This window comes from Onychostoma macrolepis, chromosome 03 (assembly GCF_012432095.1).
Source record: "Onychostoma macrolepis isolate SWU-2019 chromosome 03, ASM1243209v1, whole genome shotgun sequence".
Classification (NCBI taxonomy): Eukaryota; Metazoa; Chordata; class Actinopteri; order Cypriniformes; family Cyprinidae; genus Onychostoma; species Onychostoma macrolepis.
The window spans coordinates 35,228,683-35,252,367 of record NC_081157.1 but is presented as its reverse complement, the minus strand read 5'-3'; the positions used below and the strand labels follow the sequence as shown (position 1 = coordinate 35,252,367).

The 23,685-nt window shown below is 35.9% G+C and overlaps 2 protein-coding genes across 3 annotated transcripts; both read left to right on the top strand.

Annotated features, from left to right (window-relative positions):
* The first annotated feature begins 612 nt into the window (after positions 1-612).
* pyya (peptide YYa) lies at positions 613-3,994 on the top strand. The gene is made up of 4 exons (XM_058770220.1): positions 613-746; positions 1,539-1,726; positions 3,070-3,150; positions 3,663-3,994. The coding sequence occupies exons 2-4, from the start codon at positions 1,539-1,541 to the stop codon at positions 3,685-3,687; spliced, it is 294 nt and encodes a 97-aa protein (XP_058626203.1). The 5' UTR covers positions 613-746; the 3' UTR covers positions 3,688-3,994.
* A 568-nt stretch (positions 3,995-4,562) lies between these two features.
* mpp2a (MAGUK p55 scaffold protein 2a) lies at positions 4,563-23,200 on the top strand. 2 transcript variants are annotated; one of them, XM_058765974.1, is made up of 13 exons: positions 4,563-4,713; positions 10,538-10,580; positions 11,717-11,814; positions 12,772-12,924; positions 13,017-13,172; positions 15,267-15,494; positions 16,324-16,455; positions 18,346-18,448; positions 18,978-19,046; positions 19,142-19,303; positions 19,487-19,689; positions 19,811-19,936; positions 21,023-23,200. In XM_058765974.1, the coding sequence occupies exons 1-13, from the start codon at positions 4,612-4,614 to the stop codon at positions 21,197-21,199; spliced, it is 1,752 nt and encodes a 583-aa protein (XP_058621957.1). In that variant the 5' UTR covers positions 4,563-4,611; the 3' UTR covers positions 21,200-23,200. The 2 variants fall into 2 exon arrangements, with proteins under 2 accessions (XP_058621957.1, XP_058621955.1); XM_058765972.1 differs by having other exon boundaries at positions 11,714-11,814; positions 21,023-23,199.
* Positions 23,201-23,685: the final 485 nt, after the last annotated feature.

The following is a 23,685-nucleotide window of genomic DNA, read 5'->3' as shown; positions in this document are numbered from 1 at the left end:
AGGTTTAACAGTCGTGCAAATTTAACTTCATAAAGAGAGAGAGAGAGAGAGAGAGAGAGAGACCATCCTAGGAGATAATCTGAGTTGATAAACTTGATAAAGGGTCAAGTATTTCTGAGATGGGATGCAAGAATTACATTTGATTGCTGGATTAGCCGTGTCTGAGTTTTGATTAGCCGCTGCAATCAATGTAATCTCGCATGGAGCGTCATCTACTGTTTTTTGATGTAAACTGAAGGCCACTTGAACTTTATTCCTTTCATCAGAAACTGAACATGATGAAAATTCTACTTGACAGTTACTTGTTCTTAAAGAATGGGGTATTAATAATAAGCAGCTTTCATGGGAAAATCATGTACGTAAATAAGCTTTAAGAATGTTATTGATATTAATTTTAAATTAAGTCTCAGATTCAGGTAATTGATCTGCAGCTGAACAACAGCAATCTTCATGAAACTGTCTCGTGAGTCGTATTACGAATGTGTTTATGATTGACGTTGGAAGTGGTGCTGGGGGCAGAGCTCCTGTCATTCCCACCGCCCGTCTCGTGTTTACGCAAGGCGCAGCACCGTATATAAGGCGCTTGAGGTGCGGGCAGGACAGAACAGATCCGTGAGTGGACAACTTCTTATTTCTCAAAGACCTCGCAAAGACTCGGGAGACGCGAAAAAGAACATTGGAACAAGAAACTTCAAGGTTCCAGTCCAGAGAAATAACTGTACCTGAACTCTTAGGCTGCGCTGAAAGTAAGTTTGTCTTGTGGTTATCATTCTGCATGTGGAGGTTCCAAATCAAAACTTGCCTTTAAAATTTGGCTTTAAGTAGAAATTCTAGGCATTATTGTTTCATTCCTGTTAAATTCTGTTAAGTTTTCTTTGTGTGTGTGTCGGATCCAAAAGATGTTTTCAGTGTGTCATTTTTATTAGTACTAGCACATTCAGCACCATGGACAGCAATCACGTTGACGCTCAACGATAAACTAATACTACTTTTAATTTAATTTTCCAGCTAGGAAAAAAAGTTTGATAGTCTAAATTAACATAACAAATACATAGTCGTTTTTTATTATTATTTAGGCTGTATAATCATTCCATTTATACAATTATTCCATTTCACAAAGAAGTTTTCATCATATGCTTTTAAACATACACAAACTAAAGTGATTCTTTTCTTAATGCAAGTGTTTTTGTTTCTGATTTTCGGTTGATTTGAATAAGTTCTCACAAGTTATTCCAAATTTCAAAGACACACATATATATATATATATATATATATATATATATATATATATATATATATATATATATATATTATTATTGTTTAAAATGAAGTTTTCGCCATTGTGTTGACTGCAAGCTACAAACTCGCAAAACTGTTACAAAACTGTATTTTACGCAACTACTACACTTTTCCACCTGTTGTTGCTCTCGCACTTTCTCGATCTATTCAGATGCCTAATAAAACGCAGCTTCTTTTAAAGTAACCACAATAAATCCACATGTTCGTTTGTTCATGGAATTAAAAGTTTTATTTTTCAGATGGCTGTCATGCTGAAACCCTGGACCGTTATCGCTACTCTCCTCTTCTGCGTGCTCCTGTGTCTCGGGACATTTGTGGACGCCTATCCTCCTAAACCAGAGAATCCCGGAGATGACGCTCCTCCGGAGGAACTCGCCAAATATTACACCGCGCTGAGACACTACATCAACCTCATCACGAGACAACGGTGAGAAAGGCACCTGTAACTATGCATGTTTGCTTAAAATCTTCTTATCACCCCACCCTTCGGACGTCGACCAGGTGACCATGATAAAAATTATTTCCCGTTGGTGGCACTGCACCATCTCCGATTAATATGTCAGAAAAAATGACCAAGTTCTGCAGTAGGATTGTGAAATTGCATTATGGTCCACTTTTCAGTGGCCAAAGGCTTTTTGTATAACAAATCTGAGTGATAAAACCCAAACAGATGCACCTCGGAGAAGCCTCAGAGATTGAATAGGCTACTCATCTGTCATAGATTGATGTTTCTCTCAGCCCTGCTTTATAGAGGACTACATTTATTTACATATTTATAGTCTTCTAACAGGCCTTTGACATTTAGGACTCAGAAAATGTGTGATGCATTCCAATAAAAAAAAATTACAGTAAATCATTTATCTCCCCACAATAAACTTTAATTCTAGTTTATTCCAAGAGAGGAACTAATTTCAGCGTCATCTTTTTCCAATGCCTTGCTAGTCCATCAAAGAACCTAAAGTCTTGCCTGTAAGAGGTTTAAATGAAAATCTATGATAAATATCTAAGCGAAACCAACAGACATGATGGTTCAAGTAGCTAAACTATGTGTGCGTCACAGTCGTGACTGCATTAACTGAATCCTGGCCTCTTCACAAAGTATTGCTGACGTCCATAATGGGGAGCAGGTGAGATTCTGTAGAGCTCATGTTTCAGAAATAGCTTTAACATTAGTTTGGTCTCAGACTCATTGATGTTGCTCATAGGCATCTATCGAGGAGGAATCTGAGCATGAAATTGCTTTGTTTTTTCGAGTGCCAAACCGTTGCCCTTAGCTTGTTTTCAGAGTAGGCCTATTCATCTTGAAGATGCTGTTCTGAGAGAAAAGAACTAGTCAAGTTTTATTGTCTCAGCTCCATAATAAAACTTTTTTTCTTCATTTCCACTAAATGTTCTCTAGAACTGACAGTGATGTTTTGTCTGAAGATATAGAGGCTTTGTACCTTTCATCTGTGTGATCAATGTCAGAGTCTTCTCGGTGACGTGTCTCAAGCACATTCAGCTGTCAAGCGGTCAAAAAACATTTAACTGCTAAATTAGATTCATAACGTCTGGGGTGAAAAGACAGTTTGTATTTGTATCAGTGATTGGTGTCTGACAGATAAAGTGGGCTGACTAGTTCTTTTCACTTCCCGACACTTTCACACACCACAATGAGCTCACTGTGTGAGCAATTTGAGATCATTATTTCAGAACCAAAATGTTCCCAGCTAAGCTACACTGCTGGAATGAAGTAATGAGGGAATAAATTGTCATATTTCTTACATACAGGTATGGAAAAAGGTCCACTTCGGAGGATGTGATGGCTGAGTTGCTGTTCGGAGATGACACAGAGCACAAACAGAGATCAAGGTGGCAGTCTTTCTTTTAACCATAGCTGCAATTTTAATGTTAAATGCTAATAGAGTTGTTGTGCAACAGTAAGATGGACAAAGATGAGTTTCCTGTATTCTGAAGGTATTTGGGGTAAATGCAGTTTTTTTAAATTCTCGAGGAACACACTGGGTTGTGTGTCAATAGGAAGGAGGAACAACTCATGAATTTTTCACACCTGTTGAGGAATCAGGGGACAGATGGGATCCCTGGCTTCTTTTCTCTCTGTCCGTCAGGAAGGGAGTGGGTTAGGGAACATGACGCACTCTGAATATCTGAAAGGCCTTGACATTTAACAGCCCTAATTAGGCCTCAAAAAGGAAGAAATCGCACTGTGCTTACTAATTGAAAACTGTAACTCACTGACAGAAATTGAAGCATTAATGAAAAGACTGAAGGTGAAATAGTATCAGTGAAACATACTGATATGCCTTATTGATGTCAGAATAAAACTAAGTTGATCGCATATTAATTACATTTATCTCTTTCAGATACGATGACTCTTATATGTGGTGAAGTTCAGAGACCCCCATTTCGCCTGTCCTGAGCTAAGCCCACCTGTGCCTCCCACAGAAAACCTCCAGACAACTATATGAGAACCAGTCACCATCAGACAACCTCATCCACCTCTTCATTGAATACATCCTCTCTTTTTCTTTCATGTGCACAGAACAAATCTCATTAACAACTGTACATAATATATTATAATAGGCACTAACAATGGAAATGTATATGTGTATACTTCATTGCGTCATAAAGAAATTATGAGTTTTTGATTGTACCATGTAAATGATTCTATGTGATTAAAAGTTTATTGGATGAATCTGGATATTTATTTTGCTCTGGTGGTTTTTGAACAAGCTGTACCATATGCCATAAAGAAAGAAACCAAGCCGTTTTAAAATAATAATAATAACAGTTTGATCATAGTACATTTTCAATACTTCCTTTTTTAATTTTTATATAAGGTTATTTCTAAATGGCCAGCAGATGTCCCTGCTGTAATATAAAATAGAGCTCTGTTAGATCCTACGTGGCAATAGCATAACATGTATTTAATACTTTAATTTTATTCATGTCTTTGACCACAGGTCAGAGCTAACGTCTCATTCTACAAAACAGCAACTGCTCATTCAGTTTTTAACAGCATAATTATATAAATAACAGTTAATACATAACACTTAGGGTCACTATATTATTAGCTAATATTTATTTAGACCTGTGAGGGTCTCTTTATATATTTATATAAACCCGTTAATAAAACTAATTTTCGCTGTCGAACCTGCTACTGTATGTCACTGAACTGATTGGCACTGTTATGTAAATTAGTGAAGAACATTTAAAGCGGTCTGTCGAGAACATTCTATTGTTGACGCGGCCCTATAGCCAAACACCGGCTGGTGGGTCCCACCTACTGAGACATTTGAGCGTTGCCTCTTTATGTCTACGCAATGGCTAGACTCTGATTTGATGCTTTGTAGCGGTTCAGACAGATCTCACATAATCAAAACAACGTTACGAAGCGTCTACGATACGGGAAAGGTTAGTATCTCTTTTTACGATTCACATATTTCCAGTGTTATGTATTTTTGTGTGTTGACGCATCCCGGAACGCGAGTTCCATTCAGGAATGCGAACCATATAATCGTTCAATCTTCTGTGATGTAGTATAGTGTTGTCGTCTTATTGTTGTTGTTATGCGGTTAGGAATTAAGCAAAATTATGAATTCATCCGTTGTTTAATTCGTCTGGAGGTTATTGCTGTTCTTCATCAGTATGGTTTTCTTTCATTCATCAGTTAAGTTCAGATGTGAATGCTAATTTTGTGTGAAATTGAGGCTGAATCAGATATATTTGGTATCGCTTCCGTCCATATTGTTGGTGGTGAGTGAAATCATTGAACTTCTGATATTTCTCACTATCATCAGCAAATTCATTATAATATTAAGACTAAAGTTTACAGTTATTCATTCCTAACTGCAAGAGAACCAGTGATGAAAATGTAGAAATATACACTACTTTTTCCCCCCCATATGAATTAAGCTATAATATATCTGGAATGTAACAAAGGTATAAACAGTAACTGAAACATTAATATGAAGTTTAGAAGACATTATACAGCAGTTAGTTCTGGTCCTCTAATCTGATTGCAAGAGGTCTGATATTTATTATAACAGCTCTGGAACGGGACGCTTTACTTGCTTTGCCCAAAATCACCTTTATCTCTATGGTGTTCAAAATCATAGTAAAGTGGATTGTCTAGTGCACTCATTTAATAACAAAAAACAAAACAATAATCAACCGACAGTTGACAGCTGATGGTGGTGCTTTTGTTGTGTGTTTTGTGAGTGCACTAAAAACACATTCTTGATACCATTACAGTAGCTGATTAAAGTGTTAGTACATATGAATATTTATGTGCTGTCAAAACCAGGTGATTAAAAGCGAAGAATAATCTGGCATAGTCTCAGCTTCTCGTTATGGTTCCTTAAAGGGGACGCATGCCTATTTGTGTGTGTTGGGGACAGATGGGCCATGCTTTTTTCTGGCTCGAGGGAGCAGATGGAGAGCATGGCTGCTTGTGATGTGGGCTGGGCCAGACCGAGGGTGTCATTAGCGCAGGGGCTCAGCGGGGTCTGCAGGAAGAATGGGAATGGAAGGAGGTGGGGGGCTCAGGAGTTGCCAAGCCATAATAAATTCACCAGCCCTCCCTTTTGTAAAGTGCTGGAGGAAGACCCCCTCACGCTTTCTCTCAGGGGATCTCACTCAAATGCTGAGTTTGCATTCATACCTGGCCAAAAAGCACTGGAGCAAGTCTGTTGGTAATGAGATTGGAATGTGAGATTGAGCATCTCTTTCAAAACCAACTGAGATCAAGAATTAGAAAACCCTTCAGCTAGAGCCAGTCTGAGAGTGTTTTGGGCAGTTGAATGAACTTGACAGTAAGAGAAAGTGTGAGAAAGAATGGGTTGAATACGACACCAATATGAAATAATAATTTTTAATAATTTATCGATTCCATATATTGTTGCTAATATAATAAAATAATTATATTTTGACAAATGATTTAAAAATTAAATATATACTTTAAATGGTAACATAAAGAAATATATAAATAAATTAATTTATATATATATATACATACAGTGGGTACGGAAAGTATTCAGACCCCCTTAAATTTTTCACTCTTTGTTATATTGCAGCCATTTGCTAAAATCATTTAAGTTCATTTTTTTTCCCTCATTAATGTACACACAGCACCCCATATTGACAGAAAACATTTTTGCAGATTTATTAAAAAAGAAAAACTGAAATATCACATGGTCCTAAGTATTCAGACCCTTTGCTCAGTATTTAGTAGAAGCACCCTTTTGATCTAATACAGCCATGAGTCTTTTTGGGAAAGATGCAATAAGTTTTTCACACCTGGATTTGGGGATCCTCTGCCATTCCTCCTTGCAGATCCTCTCCAGTTCTGTCAGGTTGGATGGTAAACGTTGGTGGACAGCCATTTTAGGTCTCTCCAGAGATGCTCAATTGGGTTTAAGTCAGGGCTCTGGCTGGGCCATTCAAGAACAGTCACGGAGTTGTTGTGAAGCCACTCCTTCATTATTTTAGCTGTGTGCTTAGGGTCATTGTCTTGTTGGAAGGTAAACCTTGGCCCAGTCTGAGGTCCTGAGCACTCTGGAGAAGGTTTTCGTCCAGGATATCCCTGTACTTGGCCGCATTCATCTTTCCCTCGATTGCAACCAGTCGTCCTGTCCCTGCAGCTGAAAAACACCCCACAGCATGATGCTGCCACCACCATGCTTCACTGTTGGGACTGTATTGGACAGGTGATGAGCAGTGCCTGGTTTTCTCCACACATACCGCTTAGAATTAAGGCCAAAAGTTCTATCTTGGTCTCATCAGACCAGAGAATCTTATTTCTCACCATCTTGGAGTCCTTCAGGTGTTTTTTAGGAGAGGCTCACTGAGGAGAGGCATCCGTCCGGCCACTCTGCCATAAAGCCCCGACTGGTGGAGGGCTGCAGTGATGGTTGACTTTCTACAACTTTCTCCCATCTCCCGACTGCATCTCTGGAGCTCAGCCACAGTGATCTTTGGGTTCTTCTTTACCTCTCTCACCAAGGCTCTTCTCCCCCGATAGCTCAGTTTGGCCGGACGGCCAGCTCTAGGAAGGGTTCTGGTCGTCCCAAACGTCTTCCATTTAAGGATTATGGAGGCCACTGTGCTCTTAGGAACCTTAAGTGCAGCAGAAATTTTTTGTAACCTTGGCCAGATCTGTGCCTTGCCACAATTCTGTCTCTGAGCTCTTCAGGCAGTTCCTTTGACCTCATGGGGTGCTGTGTGTACATTAATGAGGAAAAAAAATGAACTTAAATGATTTTAGCAAATGGCTGCAATATAACAAAGAGTGAAAAATTTAAGGGGGTCTGAATACTTTCCGTACCCACTGTATATATAGTTTAAATTGATGTACTAAAATAACCAAAATTAAATAACCAAAATTAAAATGAATAAAAACTGTATAGACATATTAAAAAAACAAAAACAAACAAACAAAAAAAACGATTAGAAATGACAAAAAAAATTAAACATTAAATAAAATGGAAACGTAAGATATAAAATTTAAAATATTAATACAAACTATAATAATATCGCAAAGATACTAAAATAACACTGATCTGGACATTTTAAAATAACTAGCATAATTTATTTGAAGATTATTGTTTGCAATTATTTTAATTGTCATTTATGAGTTCAAATACTTTTTGGGGCTCATTTTATTTTAAATTGTAATACTATAATTTGCTTTACTTTGTTTCTTCGGCAACATTGCTAATATTAATATGCTAATATTGTGCTGTGATGTTCAATATTTAAGGTTTTAATCAAACACCTTGACCAGAGAAGCAATTTATGTCCTGTTATTGTGCCTGTAGGTTAACAATAAAACCTGTTTGTTTTGTGTGGGTTAATAAAAGCATGGACGATGGAGCCCTGAGGGGGTCTGTGATTAAAGATGGTGGAATAAATAGTGAGCAACACAAAATCAGAAGCGCTTGAGGCTTTCACAACACCTATATATCCAAAGAAAGCACAGCCAACACCCATTAATAAAGACCTGCAGGAAAGGAGTTGCTGGAAATGAGCTAGGTGAAACATTTGACTTCATTTAAATGAGTGTCTGTGTTTGCCTGAACTGAACTGACACTTCATCCCAGTATAGCAGCATCACTCTGAACACTGTCGTGCTTGTGAATAAGCCAGAGTGTGTGAAACAGAGGTGTGTGTGAAGTCTGACCTCTCCGTCCCACTGGGACTGATCTCAGCTACATAAACAACAGATTCACACTAGCATCACAAATCCACATCAGCAAAGCTCCCATGTTTTTTCCTTTGGTTAAATGTGATATTATTTGACGGCCCAGCAAAATCATAGTATTTGTATATAGTAAAGTGAATAGAATAACTCATCAAAGTCTTTCCAGGAATTTACATTTATGCATTTAGCAGATACTTTTATCCAAAGCAACTTATAAGTAATTTGTCCAACTACAGATAACAATATTCATAGTTATTAGAAAGCTACACAATAAAACAAGCTAAAGTGAATTGCAATAAAATAGATTTGTTTTTATTTTTCCAAAAAGCCGATTACCTCAAAAGTAGGCTTATTTGAACTAACCTTTTACCTCAAAATATATTGAGCACAGGCTTTTAAAATGAAGATCATCTAAAACCTTCTTAAGTGATTTCAAAATATATTTCTCAATATGTATATATATATATATATATATATATATAAAGTAAGTAAGTCATACAGGTTTGGAACGATATGAGGGTGAGTAACTGATGACAATTTTGACATATCTGTCTAATAACTTTATAACAGCAATCAAATAGTCCAGACGTTCCAGCTTCCTGGGCTTCTGCTTGAATTCCGGGCAGCTGGAATGTAAGGCATCTACTTTCCCCTTTAGGGAAGTAGGCTACTAGTCACTCAGCTCATAACCTACGTAACATGTGGGAGAAAAAGGATCACTATAGCAACCACCTCCGTCATACAGGGTATGTGAAAATGGTTCGTGGTTGCATAGGATTTTTGAGAATACTTTGCTCCCTTTATTTGTATTGAAAGCCTCATAATGTCAGTAGAATGGTGTGTTGTTAATGCTCCCATGGGAAGATCCCTGTTTGAGCTGAAGTAATGAAGGCAGTGTAGTCGTCTCTAGCATAAGCACGGCTAATTTATATACCCACTGTGGGCTGTATCAGTACATACGTTACATAATACATCCTGTTTTGTAATATGATTGACAGCGCAGCTCCTGTTCATGAGAGAAAGTGTCGCAAAATCACAACAGATGTCCAGAGAAAACAATTGTTTGCCTATGTTGGATCAGCCATTTATGTGTGTGTGTGTGTGTGTGTGAGAAAAATGAGAGAGAGAGAGAGAAGGTGTGTCAGGTCTTAACCACCTCTGATCCTTCAGGTCTTTGAGGGATTACTTCTTTCTGGGAAAAGGTTTACACAGTTTTAGAGCAGGAATTATGAGAATGAAAACTTTACGGATTATGCATCATATTGAATTTGAATCTGTTTATCTGTCTGTCTGTCTATCTATCTATATCTATCTGTCCATCCGTCGCCTGGCAGTCTGTTATATGGTGTAATGTACAGTCAGTGGTCAGTAAAGCAGCTAATCAGGACCATGTATCAGTTACTTCATAATAATGGCCAGCAGACAGAACATTACCATGCCTTATAACATGAATCACTGATTTAGTTGTTAGAAATGATTTTATTATATTGGAAGAAAGAGACTGTGGAGTAATGGATGAATCTATTGCCTGGGACAGCACAGTGGTCATTTATACAGGATTATTTGACAGTAGGATGCAGCGATTGACCAAACCGAATCAAGTATTCCAGAAAGTCTATAATGAATACGTATAATAAAAATCTTTCAGTCTTATTGTCAGCACTTCTGTCATCTCCCCTCTCTCCTCCTCCTCCTGTGACTCGTGTCTCTATGCACCTGCTCCCTGTCATGCTTTCATTTGGAGGACAGGGCAGAATTTAAGCAGCCCCCTAAAAACCATTCATTCTCTCCCTCCCACCTCTTAACACACACACACACACACACACACACACACACACACACACAAACAAAGACTGCATATCTTATTTTATTGTATATATTGTCATAGCTGCCGCAGTTTACTAGTAAATGAACCCACTCTTTTACATTTCTTTTCATTCTCCATCTTTCTTTTGCTTATGCTTACTCTACCCTCTATTCCTAATGATGATGTTAAATATTAATGTTAAATCTCTCTCTCTGATGCTTTGTTTGCAGATTTCAAACATCATGCCTGTGGCAGCCACCGGCACAGAGCATGGTAAGTATCATCATAAATAAGAGTGTTTTTGGCCCTGTGGAACTTTATAAAATAAACTTATAAAACACACTTTTTACATTTTCACTGTTGAATGTTTTTAATGTATCCAATAACAGTGTCCAACAGTGAACATACAGGCATCACAGGAGATGTCTTTCACTTTTGTTACTTTTTCTGTGTATATTTCCACCAGTGTCGTCCATGAAAACGATGCTTTAAACATTTTTAATGACAAAGCTTATTTGTCCTGCTCAATTTAATGTTATAGTTAGTCCATCCTAAATGCCCTTCATTTAAATATATATTTTTTGCACTTTTTGCTGTTTGCCAAATAAAGGATGAATGCATGGTGACCAAAAGTGCTTTAATGTGATGTTTAGTTAAACAAAAAGAATTTTAAATCAATTTGTTTTAATGGAAAGAAGCTTTAAAAAACGTTTTGATCTACTATAGAAGCATTTATTTACAGCATATATATTTTTTCTTTGCACGTCTTTGGACCCTAATGCAGATGGCTTAGCATCATTTCAACAAACTAGTGTTGCTTTGTGCCTGTGGCGTAAACAGTAGCCACAACAAAGTTGTTTCATTCTATGAATTTGAAGTCGAGCCAAAACAGTGCAGATCCCAACAGATGAATCACAGAAATGGTCACTAAAGGTAATTTGGTTGTTTGCTGTGAGGATTTTCCTGGCGCTGCACTTATAAACATGGACACCCTTGTGCCACAGATGGCTGGTACACACAGGGATACCCAGCTTCAGTGATATCATTCCCTGGAGAGCCACTTGACACTTCTGTGCTCTGCAGTGTCTGCTAATAAATACTGTGTGATTCCGATATATTAAGGTGCAGTGATCTACCCTAAAAGGTCGGTCTGGCAGTTTAAGCCCACATCTTATCGTTTACATGCCCAGTCATATTTCAGTAGTTAAAGACATAGCTCGAGGCGGCTTTACAAAGATGTGGTTCATATTTCATATAAATTTGAGCTGTAAATTAAAAAAAGACCTAATATTGTCCATATGGTAAGATGTAAGTATAAAACAGATTGCGTGATTGTGGGTTTGATCAAAGAGCACAGTGTCACATAAGCATCTGTAAAATGAGGTCTCTGTCTTTTTCCTCCCCAGCAGTGCCGCAGGTGCTGGACACACTGAGTGACAGCACCAGCTCCACCACTGCCAATGATCTGGACCTCATCTTCCTCAAGGGCATCATGGAGAGCCCAGTGGTCAGTTTTCAGCCCCAAACATACCACAGTCATTATTAAAAAAAAAAAAAAAATTTGACTGTACAGTATCCCACTTATAGCTACTCGACAAGTAAAATTAATTTATACCACCTCTCAAAAATGTGGAATAATTAAGATTTTTAATGTTTTTGAAAGGACTCTTTTATGCTCACTACGGTTACATTTATTTGACCACAAGTACAGTAAAACAGTAATATTGTAAAATATTATTACAATTTTTAACATTTTTCTATTTGAAAATGTTTTAAAATGTAATTTATTTATGCAAAATTCCTAAAATTTCAATTATTCAATAATGGTTCTTATTATTATAAATGCTGAAAATTTGCTGCTGAATTTGTGGAGACTGTGCTACATTTTCTCTGAATTCTTTAAAGAATAGAAAGTTCAAAAGAATAATTCAAGAAGTTATTTTTTTTTAAAAATCTTCCTTGCTACAAACTATTGAATGGTACTAGAATCAGTTACCTATTAATCGTTTTCAACATTAATAATAATAAGAAATGTCTCTTTAGCACCAAATCAGCATATCAGAATGATTTCTGAAGGATCACGTGACACTAAAGACTGGAGTAATGACTGCTGAAATAACCATTTTCATAATTTTCACAATATTTTTTATCAATAATTGAGACACAAGATGGAGGCATTTGTATTTGTATGAAACAAGAGCCTGCAGATGAAAATATATATGATGAGAGGTTGTTTTATATGGAAGCATATGTGTAGCGAAATTCTTAACCAGTATCAGTCTGAAAAATATTAGAATACACATAAATAATGTGTAAGAATAAATACATGATAAATGTCTTTTAAATATATCTGAATATGAATAAAATAAGAAATTATCTTGGCAAACGCAACAGTAGCCATTTTTTCACGACAAACCAATAACTGATGATGAATATGGCTCTTAAAACCTGACTGATCTTCTAGAGTGCAGAGAGTCTGGAGGAGACACGACTGGAGGCCGTGAGGGACAATAATGTGGAGTTGGTGCAGGACATCCTGAGAGAGCTGAGCCCCTTCACACACCGCAGCAACACCGCTGCAGAGCTGTCACGCATACTCAACCAGCCGCACTTCCAGGTACACAGCTGCAGACCAGTAAACCGGTCAAATCAAACAGGAATAATAGACAGTCTGATTAGTGACTGACGCGCTGTGCTTTTGATCATCAGTCTCTGTTGGAGACGCATGACTCTGTGGCCTCTCAGACGTGTGAGACTCCGCCCTCGAGCCCCTGTGCTTTCATGGAGCCGCCCATCAACAGTGTACCGGTGCCAGCTGATGCCATCCGCATGGTGGGCATCCGCAAAGTGGCTGGAGAGCATTTGGTGAGATTGCATTCACTGTTTTTCTGTGTGCAGATCAGGCTTTGAGCTTTGCTAATCTCTCTCATACTCAAGATCTCTCATACCTTTTCCTTGATAATGGTTCCCACAGTAACAAAACTTGTATAATTTTTCCATACCTGGAAAAGCCATAGAAATGGGGGAAAAAAGAAAAAAAAAAGTCATATAAATTTCTGCAGAGAATATACATTTTATAATTATGCTGTGCTCTAAAGTATGCAATTGTACAAAATTGTAAGTGATTATACTTTGTATATTGATTAAATTATATAATTATATATTGTATCGTATAATAGTAATGTTATATTAAATTATTATATTTAATGTAATTGTATAAAGTTGTTAAATTGTAATACTAATCATATATTTTATAGCAAACCATAATGATAGCATTAAACAATATGTATGGTTATACTCTGCTTTAAAATATGAGTTTAATATACATTTGACAAGGTTTCTGTTTCTAATTATATATTTTATAACAATAAATTATTTAATTATAATTATATAATATATGATATTTCCATATATTTGTAATATTATAATATCATTTTATTTTAATTCTAATATTATTTTTCAGAGCAGAGCATTATGAAATTATTAAACCAAATTTATGGTTATGTTCTTATTATATAATATATGCTAAATTATATTATTATTTATTATATGAATGTATGTATATATGAAGAGTTTAGTTCCAAAACACTATAAATCCATTTTGATTAATTTGAGTAAAAATTTGTTTTCTTTACCAAGAAAGTGGCAAGATGAAAACCACTATTTTCTGTTTCAAACTTTCACATACCATCTTTAGGTTATAATAACATTAAAAATTCAAATCCAGATTTTGATTTATAAACCAGATTTTATTATAAAAAGAGATTATTTTAACCCCAAAATGCACTAAATCCATGACACTTTTTTTTTTTTTTTTTTTTTTTAAATGCATCCCATTGAATCAATAGAAAAGTTATTTTTCATATTGAAACTGTTGAAAATACACAACAAAGCAAGTTGATCCACATATGACAGCCTCTGAACTTGGTCAATACTAACCTTATATTACAGGCACTGGACTAAAAATAGCCTACATTCAACCAGTCATTGCTCCCAAAATGAATTCAACGGGTCATAGAATTGTTAATTCTATAAATTAATTACAACAATAAAGAAAATTTCATCATGAACAAGAACATGAACAACAATATCACATCAGACCACAGAAATTCCAAAATGGCATTTCCGTTACATTCAAGTTCCAAAAGTGCATTCATCTTTGCCATGTTACATTCATTTAGTCGACTAGTGCTATACGCTGTATTAACAAAAACAATAATGGCATTAATAAAAACACTTACACTGACAAGCTACGCAATATCGCGTTTATAATCGAATGCGATTCATCTGCAATTATGTGTATTAAATGCCGCTCCATCTGAAAGCACGTGATGGAGATCACAGAACCAGCTTTACTGACGAGATGCGCATGACAATCACGTGCAATTTATCGTGCAGCCCTTTTTGTTTGTTTGTTGATCACAAAATACAAAGTAGATCTCGGATGTATTCAAAGCGTCGCCGTGGAATGCTGCGCTGTGATTGGTTGAGCGGATTTATCGCGTTCTGCAGAGAAGGGAGACTGGCGTTTGTCGCGGTTTGGAAAAAAGGAGAAAACATGACAGAATAACACGACGGATATCGCATTTTGCGTAAAATTAAAAATTGACTTTTCAATACCGACCCGATACAATACTGATTTTGGTGTTGACTCAGTTTAAAAAAAAAAATGGCGTTTATCGCGTTTTAGAACCAAGCTCTTCATATAATATATTATATTTTAGATCAGAGCATTATGATTGGATAAAATGTAATATGTAGTTATGCTTGCTTACTGTAAAATATTACATTAATATTCATTATATGAAATTCTACAGTGAGTATACAGTTTTTTTGTTTGTTTGTATGCATCACTATAAAATAGTAAAGTATAAAATATAAAGGTCATGGAAAATTCATGGAAACTGATTGATCAGATTCCAAATGTGCTTAGAGTGTTTTGTCCTGTTGTTTTGTCAGGGTGTGACGTTCCGTATCGAGAACGGAGAGCTGGTGATCGCCCGCATTCTCCACGGGGGGATGATCGACCAGCAGGGTCTGCTCCACGTGGGTGACATCATCAAAGAGGTGAACGGGCGAGATGTGGGTGACGACCCTCGTGTGCTGCAGGAGATGCTGCAGGAGGCCAGCGGCGGTGTGGTGCTCAAGATCCTTCCCAGCTACCAGGAGCCGCACCCCCCCAGACAGGTACCGTGTAAATACACAACGGGACATGTTCAGTGTACTTGCATGCAACAGTGACCCCGTTTACACCTGGTTTCTCAGGCCACCAGTGGTTTTGAAATGCTGGTGGCTCCACATATGCACATCACTGCTACCTACTTTCCTCTTGTTTTTCCTCTTGCTGCTCTTTCGTGGTTGTCATGGATACCAGAGTAAGGAGTGAGCGCAGCAGTCTCACTCTCGGTTAAAGCCAGATGTGTTCACTGTGAAAAGCAGCATGTTGTAGACAGTCTAAGCATTTTATTATTTCAGACAACATTTATATAATTCTTTGTTGGGGTGAAACAATTTTAACTTTCAGATGGACTGTTAAATCAATTTATATTAAATGCCTTAGAATAAATTCTTTGAAAACTGACCTAATTTCTTAATGTTTTAAATCATTCTCAGATTTTGAATTATTGGAAATAGTCAGTGCTGGGTAGTAACTGATTGCATATATTCTGGATTACGTAATCAGATTCCAAAAATTAAGCTCTTAAATTTTAAAATGCTCATAATCCGTTTTTTTAATAGGTTACCTGATTACTTATTATTCACACAACGGCAGTACATTATTCATAATTTATTGATTCTCTCTAATTCTTCTTTTTTCTTCATTACATTTTCCTTACTAAAAAATATTACAGGTTATATACATTTGGAAAGTCTTCCGTTTTTAGGGAGCTGCGCTCACCAGCAGTTTCTGTCATGTAATTTGTAATCAGTAACGGACTACTGGAAATAGTTAGCATCAGTAACATTAATGTAAATTATATTTTAATCACGATCACGCTTATCCTTGTCTCTACAGGTTTTTGTGAAGTGCCATTGTGATTATGACCCTGCCAATGACAACCTCATCCCTTGCAAGGAGGCAGGACTACAGTTCTCCAGTGGAGACATTCTGCAGATTGTTAACCAGGAAGATGTGAACTGGTGGCAGGTCGGTCGGTCAACTCAGGGTTCCCGTTAAAAAGTCGTAAATTGTACAAGAAAGTTTTAATTATGATTTCAAGAGGTCTTAAATTTGGGAATCGCACAACAGCTTAATGTGATGATTAAACTTCAAAAGCCTATAAATAAATATGAGCGCTGCAGGTTTCAAAGTCTGGTGCTCCACTGCTTTGTGTTCCACCGTTACCACAGAAACAGTTCGAAAGCGCCTCCTGCTGGCAGAGAATGAATGTGCATGTTCAATAAGGCTGTTGTTGTGAGTAGAGTGTTCCTGCAATACCGGAGGCTGTAGTTTCAGAACCGGATTTCTAGGATCCTATAGTTTTTTTGTTTGCTTGTTTTTTAATTATTTTATTTTATTTATTTATTTATTTATTTATTTTTTGTATGTATGTATTATGTCAGGTCTTCCAGCCAGTTCTATCAAACCTTTACAATTAATCCAGAAGGTGGCAGCAAGATCCATTTTTAATGAGCCAAAAAGAATATAAGAGAGAATGAAGAACGTCACACCTCTCTCTATTCTAATTCTATTCTTAAAAAAAAAAAAAAAAAAAACTTGGCCCTTTTAAACTTGCCCTCTATTCATTTACTGCTTGTTTTCCTAAAAAAATAAATAAAAAATAAAACTAGCACTAGCTTTTCTAATCTTTTTGTATTCTATCTGTTTTATTTTTATTTATTATACAGTTAACAAAAGCAAAAAAGGCCTCTAACACTAGCTTGCTCTATTCTTTTTCTATTCTGTGTTTTCTTTTATTTATTATATAATAAAAAAAAAATCTCTTGCTACGTGTACTGCGTTAGGCTAAATGAGACTTGTTATAGCACTTGCATATCATTGCTCTTTTGTTGATTTTGATTGCTTCCATTGTCCTCATTTATAAGTCGCTTTGGATAAAAGCACTTGCTAAATGACTGAATATTAGTGGCTCATACTATTTTATAGCACTTGCTATTCAATTCTGTATATTATTATTTTTAAGGAATTATGTAGTTATTTAATTGTATAATTATTGTCCTAACCAACTCCTAACTCTAAACATACACGCTGGTAACCCTCTTGAAATATTTAACCTAATTTATTTCAATATATTGTCGTTTAAAATTCAGTTTTCTTGGAGAGAAGACTTGTGTCTGTGCGAGACTTCAGTTAATTAGCCGCAGCGCTTCACGTCTGATGTGCTGTTTGTTTGCATCTGTTTTTTTGATGTTTGAATCAGGTCTCCTCTGTTGCAATAGATGGTGCTGTCCCAAAAAATAGGGTCCTATGCAGTCCTAGAACTGCAGCCTCCAGTATTGCAGGAACATTGGGTTGTTTTTGTTCAGACCAATGCAAAAATCAACCCATGTTTTTACCCTGCAAACACGCAGAGCTGTAAATGTGAACTGGTGGATCGATAAGGAGATAATTCATTATAAAAATCTAAACACTAAAATGTGTTTGTATGTTATTTAATTAATATAATAATTTATTGATAATTGTTTAAATTAATATAATAATTAATACTTTTGACTCATCCATTTTCTTAAAAAATGGTTTAAAGGCTGAAATGTGAAGTGTATCATTTTATAAAACATTTTGTTTTTGTGAAAACTTCTATCTTTTTACAGTCATTTTACAGTTTACATTGCCCTACCCTGCTCTTATGGTATTCATTTTACATGTACAGGTCTTAAAAAGTCTTAAATTTGAGCTTAAAAATCCTGCAATTTAACACAATAATGTGTTCATTTACTTTTTTGAGGACCTAAAGTCACGTCTGATTTTTAGTTAAAATGTAAGATCTCTCTATAAAAGTTGCTCAGCCTAGTGAAATTATAACAAACGAACTAAAAATATGCTCAGTGACTTGTTTGTACTTGTTTGTCTCCACAGGCACGTCATGTAGAGGGAGGCAGTGCTGGCCTGATTCCCAGTCAACTTCTGGAGGAGAAGAGGAAAGCTTTTGTGAAGAAAGATGTTGACCTTTCACCAGCAGGTACTAATAGCAATAATAATATAAATTTAAATTGTCTATTTCTATTATATTTTCAAATATAATTTATTTCTGTGGTGCAAAGCTGAATTTTCTGCATCATTACTCCAGTCTTCAGTGTCACGTGATCCTTCAGAAGTTATTCAAATATGATGATTTACTGCAAAAAGAGAGAAAAAAGGGAAAACAGTTGTGCTGCTTAATATTTTTTTTCAGGATTCTTTGAACAGAAAGTTTACAAGAACTGCATTAATTTGAAGTATTGTTTTTATTTACATTGTAGATGACTTTACTATTAATTTTGATCAGTTTAATGCATCCTTGCTGAATTAAAGTAGCATTATTATTGTTTAAATTTTTACCCTATTCAATGGTTGATTTGTGCATACTGCCCCCTGGTGGATGTAATATGAACGTTTACGATGTCTAATCCTCTAATCAAAGCAATTCAAAGAGTTAAGGTGCAAACCTTGTTAAAGGTTCAGTAATGCAGTAAATATTTGTGTATAAATAATATCACTGTGTATTACAGCCAATCTCTGCACTGGAATGGTTGGCAAAAAGAAGAAGAAAATGATGTATCTAACTACAAAAAATGCAGGTTTGGTTTTCTTTTTACTCAAATGCATGTCTTTTGAAACGACATGTCTTTTCTGTTCTTCAATCTTTTATTCTTTCTTTTTTAATCCCTGTCAGATTTTGACAGACATGAGTTACTGATCTATGAGGAGGTGGCAAAAGTCCCACCTTTTCGCAGGAAGACGCTGGTTCTGATTGGTGCACCTGGAGTGGGCCGACGAAGTCTGAAGAATAAGTTGCTAGTGTCAGACCCTCAGCACTACGGCACCACCGTCCCCTGTGAGTCGTCTCTGGGTGTATTAGGCACAGTTTTCATTAGTGTGGGGGGTTCAGACTCATTCCTGATGCAAATATTTCTTCCCTTTAGTGTGAGAGATTTTTGGACACAACCAAAATGTAATGCTAATCTGTTAATAAACAGAAATGAATGATTCATCTGGGCTGGCATGTAACTGTCTACAGACACCTCTAGGAAGCCCAAATCAGCAGACAGAGAGAACATGATGTATGCCTTCACATCCCGGAGTAAGATGGAAGCTGATATTAAAGCCGGCCACTATCTTGAACATGGTGAATATGAGGGTAAGCTCTACGGCACCAAGATTGACGCCATCCATGAAGTAGTGGAGGCTGGACGCATCTGTATCCTGGACGTCAACCCACAGGTAAAGGACTCTCAAACTGAGGACAAGATCAGCATCTATGAGTTTTCGTAAGCACATAATGCTGCTTTATAGTATTTCATGAAAAGCACTTTTTGATTCCGTTTTTTTTTTTTTGCCATAGGCCCTAAAAGTCCTCAGGTCATCAGAGTTTTTGCCGTATGTGGTGTTCATCAAAGCCCCAGAGTTTGAGGTGCTGAAAGCCATGAACCAATCTGGGATGGAGGCAGGAGTGACCAAATGCCGAACAGTAAGTTTAAAGGGATAGTTCACCCAAAAATTAAAATTACTGCATGATTTACTCACCCTCAAGTCATCCTAGGTGTACATGACTTTCTTCTTTCAGACAAATACAATCAGAGTTATATTTAAAAACGTCCTGACTCTTCAAAGCTTTAGGTGTTGAGATTTTAAAGTCCAATAAAGCTCATCCATCCATCATAAAAAGTACTCCACATGGCTCCGGGGGTTAATAAAGGCCTTCTTAAGCAATTGATGTATTTGAGTAACAAAAATATCCATATTTAAAACTTTATAAACCGTAATCTCTAGCTTCCGCTAACTGTCGAACGCACATTCACGAGAGAGTGGTGTCCAGTGGGTGACGTAGGATGAAGGCATAGCGTAAACTCCGGTGAGAAGTGACGAACACGGAAGCACAGAGGAGAGAGCAAAACAAAACAAAGGTCATGAATTAGAAGTACAAAAACGAGGATTTGTAAAGATAAATGTGAGAGGAGACGTTACATGTTCTCACTATTATATATAACAATATATTATGCATAATTACATGCGAATAACCTTAAACCAAACCCTAATCCTATCCCTAACCATATAGTAAGTACACGTAGTTAATTAATATTACTTAGTACTTAAATGTATAATTAATGTATAAATGTATAGTTAGTAACAAGGACATCTTAAAATAAAGTGTAACCAGTTGTAAATATGGATATTTTTATTACACAAATGCATCGCTTTGCTTCAGAAGGCTTTCATTAACCTCCCAAAGCTACAGTATGTGGAGCACTTTTTATGATGGATGGACGGACTTTATTGGACTTCAAAATTTCACCACCCTTTCACTGCCATTATAAAGCTTGGAAGAGCCAAGACATTTTTTATATATATATATATATAACTCCGATTGTATTCATCAGAAAGAAGAAAGTCATATACACCTGGAATGACTTGAGGGTGAGTAAATCATGGGCTAATTTTCATTTTTGGTGAACTGTCCCTTTAAGTCCAACTCAGTAGCTGTATACTAAACATGGTTCTCGTGAAACTCTAGTTTTGCCCATCCTAAAAATCTTCGTCTGTCTCTTCTCAACAGGACGCAGAGCTGAAGAGGACAGTGGATGAGAGCGCCAAGATTCAGAGAGTGTACGGACACTACTTCGACCTCACCATAGTAAACGACGATTTGGAACAAGCGTACAGCAACCTCAAATCCTCCTTAGAGAAGTTAAAGGGAGCTCAGCAGTGGGTTCCGGTTGGGTGGGTGTTTTAGAGCTCAGTACAGCAACTAGTGGATGATTCACGTGACACTTTATACCAGTGTGAACTGGTGTAAATCCACAACCTCGTGCCAAGGGTGTACACTGATCAGAGAGCTTATATGAGTGCGTGTGTGAGTGTGTGAAATCACCATCTATACTTTACAAATACAGCAACATACTGATACAAACCTCAGAACCAAGCTTATAGCTAACTCTTGTCTCATCTTTTTGTTTACAGTAAACATTCAAGTTTCAGTTCAGATGTTTTTTTTTTTTTTTATGTTTTACACAAAATATCTGAACATCCTTTAACAATTAAGTTAAAAATAGTAGTCTCTCAAAGAAAAATATAAATTTATTTTAGAAACAAAACTGTAAGACAAGACTGTATTTTGCAGAATATATCTTGTTTTTGTTGTTGTTTGTTTAAATGTAACTCTTCAAAAAGTTGTTAGATTTATTGGGTTAAAACAAAGAAACAAATTTATCAAACTTGAACTACTGTTCAAAAGTTTGGGGTCAGTAATATTTTAATACTTGAGTAATTGATTAAAAGTGACAGTAAAGACATATGTTACAAAAGATTTCTATTAAAATAAAAGCTGTACTTTTGAGCTCTCTAAACCCAAAAAAAATGTTTTCCACAAAAACATTTAAGCAGCACAATTGATAAGATATGTTTCTTGAGCAGCATATCAGAATGATTTCTGAAGGATCATGTGACACTGAAGACTGGAGTAATGGCTGCTGAAATTTCAGCTTTAATATCACAGGAATAATTTGCATTTTAAAATAAAAACATGTTAAATTGTAATAATATTACACAACTGCTACTGTTTTGCTGTGTTGTTTATCAAATAAATGCAGCCTTGATATGCATAAGAAAAAAAAAAATCTAAATCGATCCCAAACTTTTGAATAATAGTATGTATTCTCTAAAAACAAATCTTATGCAGATTTGCTTCTCAAGTAAATTTAACAAGTTACATTGTTTAAAAGTAATTTTGATTTAAAATCCACAGTTTAGTACAGGCTTACATAAATTCTGTTAGCATAGGTGGTAGATGACTGGACAGTGTTTCATCTCTGAAGTATATTTTTATTATAAGGCTCTATTTTGCTCAGCTCCTGTTGTTGTGTCAGGAACATGACTTTTGTACAGCTTTTTTTTCATATACATCCACATTACAGCACTATTTTTTTCAGAATTTAGCGCAGGAATATATGGGAATGTGATCATATACAGACTAAAAGCACACTGAGAAACAGAAACAGCGGGCAGATAATATTTGCACACTAAACTGTGCAGAAGGTCACTGAATGCAGCATATAATTGATTTCAGATGGTTCTTTTAGCAGATTACCATATCAAACATTGTATTTACATATTTAGATATGTTAGAAACAATGTACATACGTATTTATTTATTTGAAAAAGGACCAAACCTCATTGTTACACTTTAATTGGACAAGAACCTGTGAATTGAAGGGAAGAACAGTGCTAGAGCATGACATTAAGACCTTTATATAAATATCTATGAACACGCTGTCAGTGTAAAATGTTGTGACTGCATGTATCTGTGTATCTGCTCTTATTCGCAGCAATTTATTCTAAATAATGCTTATTGGATGAAAATATCTCTTTTTCTTACAGACAAACCCTCTCTACTTTTTTTATTACAAATGATTGTTCTTCAAGTGCTAATTTATATTCACTGATTATCATTCATGCCAATGATATTTGGCTTGAATATTGGCAGCTATTGTTTATTTATTTGTTTTTTATCATTTATATCTGTGTGTGAGGTGTTAGGATTTAAGTTTTGATATTGATATTACATTTTCTACATATCAGATAATGGAATAAGCTAGAGGCAGGTACTGTATAGTAGTCATGTTTCATGTGCAAAATCAATGAATGATTAGAAGAACAATCTGTAAATTGCCTGATTTCTGAAATAAAATGTTTGGGGAAATAATGTGTTAATAAATGAATAATTAATTGAATGAATTTAACAATAAAAGTCAGGAAAATAAATAAATAAAAATACAGACAGCATTTTATACACCTTTTAACTTTACTGTCCAGATTGACACTGATTCCACACTAGACTTCATTCTCAATGAATGGGATAAATATCTTCAGCAAATTACAGAGGCATTCGTTTGTTTACAATCTTGTGACCTAGTCAAGGATTATTGTTTTGTCCTCAGTAAGCATGGCCCTGTGGCATTTGTGTGGCAAGTGCCTGTAGTTTTGGACACATGGCTTTAAGAGCTTCTGTCACTGGTTAATATTTTTGTTAAATATAAATGTAACTAAAGTAGCATCCATATAAATCTGTAATTTTTAAGTTTTTGAATAAGAAATTTCAGAAATACATTTAAAAGTAAACGTGAAATTAACTATATTGTTGACATATTGTGTTTTTCTGTCTGCGAAAGGGAAACATAAAGATATGAACTGATTTATCATTTTAAATTCAGGTCAACTCAC

What these genes read in the sequence shown, in the direction of transcription:
- pyya (XM_058770220.1), top strand. Translation starts at nt 1,539, where the DNA reads ATGGCTGTCATGCTGAAACCCTGGACCGTTATCGCTACTCTCCTCTTC. An exon ending in AACCTCATCACGAGACAACG is followed by an intron (nt 1,727 to 3,069) that starts GTGAGAAAGGCA and finishes TCTTACATACAG; the next exon opens with GTATGGAAAAAGGTCCACTT. An exon ending in GAGCACAAACAGAGATCAAG is followed by an intron (nt 3,151 to 3,662) that starts GTGGCAGTCTTT and finishes TATCTCTTTCAG; the next exon opens with ATACGATGACTCTTATATGT.
- mpp2a (XM_058765972.1), top strand. Translation starts at nt 4,612, where the DNA reads ATGTCTACGCAATGGCTAGACTCTGATTTGATGCTTTGTAGCGGTTCA. An exon ending in AGCCACCGGCACAGAGCATG is followed by an intron (nt 10,581 to 11,713) that starts GTAAGTATCATC and finishes TTTCCTCCCCAG; the next exon opens with CAGTGCCGCAGGTGCTGGAC. An exon ending in TCCTGGACGTCAACCCACAG is followed by an intron (nt 19,690 to 19,810) that starts GTAAAGGACTCT and finishes TTTTTGCCATAG; the next exon opens with GCCCTAAAAGTCCTCAGGTC.